Source organism: Melampsora larici-populina, assembly GCF_000204055.1.
Source record: "Melampsora larici-populina 98AG31 unplaced genomic scaffold MELLAscaffold_249, whole genome shotgun sequence".
Classification (NCBI taxonomy): domain Eukaryota; kingdom Fungi; phylum Basidiomycota; class Pucciniomycetes; order Pucciniales; family Melampsoraceae; genus Melampsora; species Melampsora laricis-populina.
In genome coordinates, this window is record NW_006769003.1 from 1,554 (window position 1) to 7,897 (window position 6,344).

Genomic DNA, 6,344 nt, shown 5'->3' on the forward strand with positions numbered 1-6,344 from the left:
AAAGATGGAGTCAATGGAAGAATATTGGAGAAAGTAGAAAAAGATTCGAGACTTACGAATCTTAGTAGGGGTGTAACAGTACAAGTAGAGTCCAGCGACTGAGGCAAACGATATACGAGCTCCTCGACTGTCATTCTGAAAAGGCCGAGTTCAAAACGTCTGAACAAATGATACATTATTTGCAAAGAAGTATCAGGTGGAGACTTACTTTTCAACTTTGGATGGCTTCCCCGTGGTCGGCTCTACTATCACGACCTGGAGTAAAAACACAGTCAGCATTGTGAAGAGGTGTGGACACTTCACAACCACCCCTCTACTTACGGCACACGTTTTGAGCATGGTACAAGACAAATGATGTTTCGACAACTGGCCGGCACATCTAAATATCGCAAAGTATACCAGTCAAACAGGATATGGTCAGGGTTGGCCTGTCAACTCAAGATCTATTTCAACTTCGGTGCGAGCTTAAAAAATATTTGACGACTAACACTAAGCAGTCTTGCAATATACCTCCGAATGGTGCCCGATCTGTGGGTCTACATTCAACAACATTGCGAGAAGTTTTGCGTTTTTGTAAAGGACTGAAGCTACTCCGTTCATCAAGCGCTGAATCACTCATATGGAAAACAGAAACCGAGTTGATGTCCCCCAATCGCGGCGATATTTGCAAGATGATAGTCAAGAGGATGTAGAATTTCATGATGAGAGAGAGGTGGAGATCTGGATTGTCGATAGTTGAATCAAGACTTGGCTGCTGTTGCCACCCATATGTACATGCGGCATTGAAGCAGAGTCAACCAGTCTCATAGTCACTTCAAATTTCATGCATTACGATGCGTTCTCAGATACGGAGGTCGAGATGTATGTACATGGAGGCCCATCGCAAAGCACCCAACCTCACCCCGGTATCTTTCGACCGCCCCTTCGCCACCACTTGCAAGGCACGTCGTAGAGAAGAGCACCTACATAGGGCCGCCAACGAACAGACCTCGGATAACTCCTACTGAGCGTCACTGTCGGCCCATGGTCACTTGGCATCAAGATGCGTGTCCTACGGACAAGCTACAACAACCAGCGTCAAGATATTTCGCAAGGTTTCTACGCTTATTCTGGTCAGGGATATCACTTGATTATATCAAATGAAGTCTTGTTAAGGTATCAGTTTTGTTGTCTTTCTGATGCCGATAACTTTGAGGAGATGGATTTGATGATGATACACTTCCGATGATGTGACGATATTGTGGTGGTTTTGAGGCTTGATGCATGGATGTTGAGATGAGAGCTTTGATATAGAAATTTGAGTTGGAAATTCGTGATGAGTGTAAATGGAATAATTTATCTACTTTATTTGAACTTTTCTTCTCATTTGTCATGAATTTATTCTTGGGATTTCTTAATTTGTAATTGAAGAGACGTGTTGAAGTTTGAAAGCTCAAGCCTTTCCTCTTTTTTCCTCTTTAAACATAAATTGGAATTTCGCAGTGCAACCTCCAATCAAGCTGTTTAATCCACACACAAGCCATCTTGAATTGGTTTGGTAACTTATTTCCCTTTTTACCATCAAATCTTCTCAACAAGTATCCTAACTTTTTGAACCTTTTGCTTTCAAGGGAAGATTACCACTCTCCAATCCATTCTAGTATGACTTTCGAAGTCCAAAATGGTTTATAATTTATCAAATCAGCTTCAGATAAGATAAACAAATGGTTGATCATCAAATTTAAACTTTACGACATTCTTTGAAATTATTATCAGCAAGTCCGAATCAAAATCAATCAAAACTCCTCAGCACACCCACACACACCTTCGTTTTTAATTCTTTCTTTCTCTTTTTGAATTATCATCACGATTAATTCCGATCAATTTGGGTTGATGAACTTAAGAAAGAAAGGAACTATCATTTAATTATAACTTCATCATCTCTGTTTGATTAATTCGACTTATAGGTCAAGGTCTTGGAGTTAGACCAGTCAATTTGAAAATCGGCAAAATCACATTCTTTTATAATTTTTTCCCTTTCCTTTGCTTCATTAGCTTAATCAATAGTGGATCTTTTTGTTTGATTCCAAAGATCATCATTTGTCAAATTGTTATTGTCCTTGTTGTTTGACTTCCATTCAACTCAACTCATTTGCCTAACTTGGCTCTACTTCTTTTATTTTCATTTTCATTTGGAGATGATACCTTTGAAGTAATCCTTTCTATCAATCAATTCAAATCATCAACAATAACAACGACCTCAAACTGATCCTTTCACTCTTCATGAACTTCAAATCTATCCTTCAAACACATTCATTCATTCAACTCACCCTTTATTAATCTCAATACACCTCAAATACTTTTAAACTCAATTGAAATGCACAATCTTAATACCCACGCCTACGTCTTACCTCACCTTAATCGATTTGTTCGTCGGACTATCATTGAACCTTCTCATAACGATCATCCACACGAATCCTACATCTCTGGATCTGATCTGAATAGTAATCCATTGATAAACCTTTCGACTCCTATACATCATCAACCTAATTCCCCTATCACACCGACTGATTGCCCTTCTCAACTCGAATTCTCCAAGGCACTTGATTTACCTCATCAACGTGCTAAGAATCAGAATCCAACCTTTCTCAATCATCAATATAAAGAAGGTTGTCGGTGTCATTGGTCTAGTACTCGATTAGCAGGACAACAGGACGGCTTGATTTGCGACTCGGCTCCTCATTATTATCATCACTCCGAGACTGGTGCGGTGATTCGTGGGCCGCTCAAGTCATCATATCAACCTTCCTCCGCACATGCGGCCATCCCCGCACCTCTTCCAAAGCCTTCGCGTCCTGATCAAGATCGTCTGCCAACTTCGGCTAAGCCAGTTGTTTGGGAGGGTCATATCGCTAATCCACCTCTCAAGCCGGATCACAAGCCCATTCTCGTGCCAATCTCAATTCCACAATCCCTCAAACCTCAACCTCCTGCTCCACATACGGCAGATAAGACAACTCAGCCTTCTCATTCCCGCCCCATCCCTTCGGTTGTTAGTCCGGTGAAACTTGCTCAGCCAGCTCCACCAACAGTTGCACATCCTGCCAATTCTCACCCTCTCTCTACAGATGCTAATCCAGCGCAACACGGTCAACCAGCTCTGCCAAAGCATGATTCTCCGGTCTCAGTCACTCCCTCGGTTCTGTCTGCTTCTACGCCGGCTCAACCTCACACCTCACGCCCTGCTCAAGCTCCGGTCAACCGAGAAGCTACCGGTCCGGCAGTCACAAGTCAGAATTTAGGCACAAGTAATGGAACTAGCAACAACACCCCTGATACAACCATCAATGTTTCCCCCGGCGCTTCAGTCACTACTCCAACCCTTGACGCTTCAACCTCTTCTACTACTCCTGCCCCGATCCTTCCAGTTCAGACCTCCAACGATTCGGGTGCTAATCGACAGATGGTCTATACTTCTACTATGAGTGCCAACGGTGCAAACTATACTGGTATGCCCACGAGCCCGTAAGTCTATATCTTTCCCCAGGTCAAAGTAAGATATGGCATACTGATCACACAATGACTCCTCACACTTTTCTAACCTCCCTTAGGACTAGCAATAATACCTTTTCAAACTATGTTGGCGACAATACCTTGAGCCGCACTCCACATGACTCTAGTAACACTGAATTGGCGAAAGCACTAGGAGGAACATTTGGAGGAATTATCGGTCTTTCACTTTTATTGATTGCTGGTGTTCTCTATTCACGGCGTAGCTCACCTCGACAACGAGGTGAAAGTTTTGCCGGAGTCAGAAGATCTCGTCACTCATCACTTACCGGTCCGCCAATGATGACACAAGTCACAAGTGGAATCACCACCAATGCGTCTTATGGCAATGTCCAAATGGCCTCAACGGGTGATAGTTTGATGCTACCTGCCGATCCGGTCACACGATATTCTTCCAATGGAACGGGGTTATTGAATAAACTTCAAGGCACAACGGCAGCACTACAACAAGCTGGATTGATCACCCCAACCAGCTCGATGGAAAACAATCAGAATGCCTCTGAAGCTGCCGCAACCCAAGGTCCCTTTGAGAATGTTCACGACACAACACCTGCTGCAGGCGCCGGAAGTATTCATAATCCATTTGCAAGTGAACCATCAGAAACACATCATACGGACGAAGGTAGTGCTAGTGGTGAGAGAACACCAGAAACTATTCGATTCGGAGCTCCTCGGAATAGTCAGAGAGTTAGCGGAGGTGATCAAGCTTGGTGGGGGAGTGCTACTTGATGCTTGAGTGTTTGGATGGACAAGCTGGGTTACAATTTTGTTTGCATTAATTTATTTAGTAGTTATAGGGAAAGATAATCATCTCTTGTTTTTGGTCACTCCTCTCTCTCTCCTCAACTCTCTCGTCATATCTTCCGTGTATTGGTGAGAAGGAGATACAAGATCGATCTTTCCTACTACTACTATGCGATCGTACCTTTCCACTGCTGCATCCATAAGCATGTTTTCTTCATTTTCTTTTACAGAGAGACACTGATGATCATCAATTGGATAAGTGATATTAGGGTATCGATCTTTGAGTTTGTTTGAATTTGTTTGTATATTTCCATAATTTATACTTTTTTTATTGGAAACTCTTTTTTTGATTTATTTATTTCTTAGCAAATGGTGATAACACTTCAAATCTGTTTCTCATTTTTTCTTTTTTGGTTTCACCTACTTTTTTTTTTTTTTTAATTTTTTTTAATTTTTCTGGTTTCTTTTTTTTTTTGTGTTGGTGGACAGTTTTTTTTTTGATTCGTGAATCGTAGTGATTGGTAATAATGTTTTTTTGGTTTGAAATGGTGTTCATTTTGAGAGAAGGGGTTTTTGCACACAAGGAATTGAGATCATAAGAGGTTTTTCTTGAGATATTTATATTTTTTGAGATCTCAATTTTCTGTAAGGATGAGGACTTGTCACAAGATCTTCTTCGAGATTCATAGGAATCATTAATCCATTCAACACTACCTCCCTCTGTTTTCAAATGAGAAAATCTGAGGAATTGCATCATCACACAGACAAATCGTCACAAGTTGTGCATTCAGGTCAATGTAGTTTTGAAGAGCCACATTGTCGCCGCATTTGCCTCAACATACCATGTCATCATCCAACCTTGGAGGACAGGCATCACGAATGTCTTTGTCGTATAGTTGCAAAAAAGGTAGAAATACAAAATCTTTCTGTAGTCTTCAAGCACATGTTCTTAAATTCAAGGTTGTAAACGGCTTGTCGGAGTCCCATGGCACCTGGAGTCGAAATTGCCGCTGTCAAGATCAAGACGCATGTAAAAGAATGTGGGACCTGAGCAGCACGCTTTCTTCTTCCTCTTGACGAACTGCTAAATTTCTCTCGCGAATTCTGCGACGTCCAATTGCCAGTAGTGATGCGGTACCACGGTACCTTAGGGGACATCCAAAAAGTCAAGACCCCTGGAACAAATGCCCATGAACCAGTATTGCACAAGAAATCGACTTTTCCTTTTGCCAGCATCGTCGATCGCATCGGATTGTATTAGAGGTACATACCAACCCATCTTAGACCTGTTGACCATCTTCTTAGCATCTCGAACCACAAGTGCTTGGGTTCGTAGTTTTTAGAGTGTCAAAGTCGATTCGGTTGGTCCTTCGAAGCGCTTGTCGAATCAAACCTCCGATTCTCAGATAGCCCAACATGACATTGTCGAAGCCCTCAAAGAACCCGAACGGATCAGTGGATTGCCTTTGTTTTAATCCATGTAGAAATTTATTGAATAGTAAATTCGAATGTTATAAGGTTCGTAAGCATTTTGATTCAGCTTGAAAATTGCTATGACCGACTGACTAATCTGATCCTGTCTCACTCAGCTTAAACAATACGATGAAGGAAACATACATCGCTTCAAGCTACCCAAACAATATAATCCAACTATCGAACATAAGCGCATCAGTTTCAATTCAGATGAATTGAAATTAGAATCCAGAGAAAACCATCTATTGTCGGGTCTCTTCCCTTCAGATCGTCATGATGTCGAATCGGACCCTTCCGTCTCTCAGGCCGAATTATTGGAGCCACAATTGATTTGGATAGACCGAACTGACTTACAAATCTGGTCAGTTGTGTTCAATTCTGTGAGCCACTCATAGCATCAATACTATCTTTTTTTGTTAATCAAGCATTTGAGGATCTAACAACTTGTATACTTTTCATAGCCCAGTAACCTCGAAGATCTTGAGATCGTACCTCTGTTAACACTCCCGGACTCGCGTCATGAAGCAGGTCTAGAGGATAAGATGATTGAAGAAATCGAACTTGATACGCCTACAGCT

General features: G+C 41.7%; 2 protein-coding genes across 2 annotated transcripts in view; one reads left to right on the forward strand and one right to left on the reverse strand.

The window, feature by feature from the left end:
• Positions 1 to 1,234, reverse strand: part of MELLADRAFT_118709 (uncharacterized protein) — a gene marked incomplete at both ends in the record, with an annotated part of 2,784 nt that extends 1,550 nt beyond the window's left edge. The window contains 4 exons of the mRNA XM_007419564.1: positions 57 to 135; positions 209 to 255; positions 322 to 379; positions 489 to 1,234. Of these exons, the coding sequence (XP_007419626.1) occupies positions 57 to 135; positions 209 to 255; positions 322 to 379; positions 489 to 700 (396 nt within the window). The remainder of the gene's footprint in view (positions 1 to 56; positions 136 to 208; positions 256 to 321; positions 380 to 488) is intronic.
• A 4,243-nt stretch (positions 1,235 to 5,477) lies between these two features.
• On the forward strand, positions 5,478 to 5,703 carry MELLADRAFT_87942 (uncharacterized protein; the record flags this gene model as incomplete). Its single annotated transcript, XM_007419562.1, has 2 exons — positions 5,478 to 5,556; positions 5,630 to 5,703. The coding sequence occupies 2 exons, from the start codon at positions 5,478 to 5,480 to the stop codon at positions 5,701 to 5,703; spliced, it is 153 nt and encodes a 50-aa protein (XP_007419624.1).
• Positions 5,704 to 6,344: the final 641 nt, after the last annotated feature.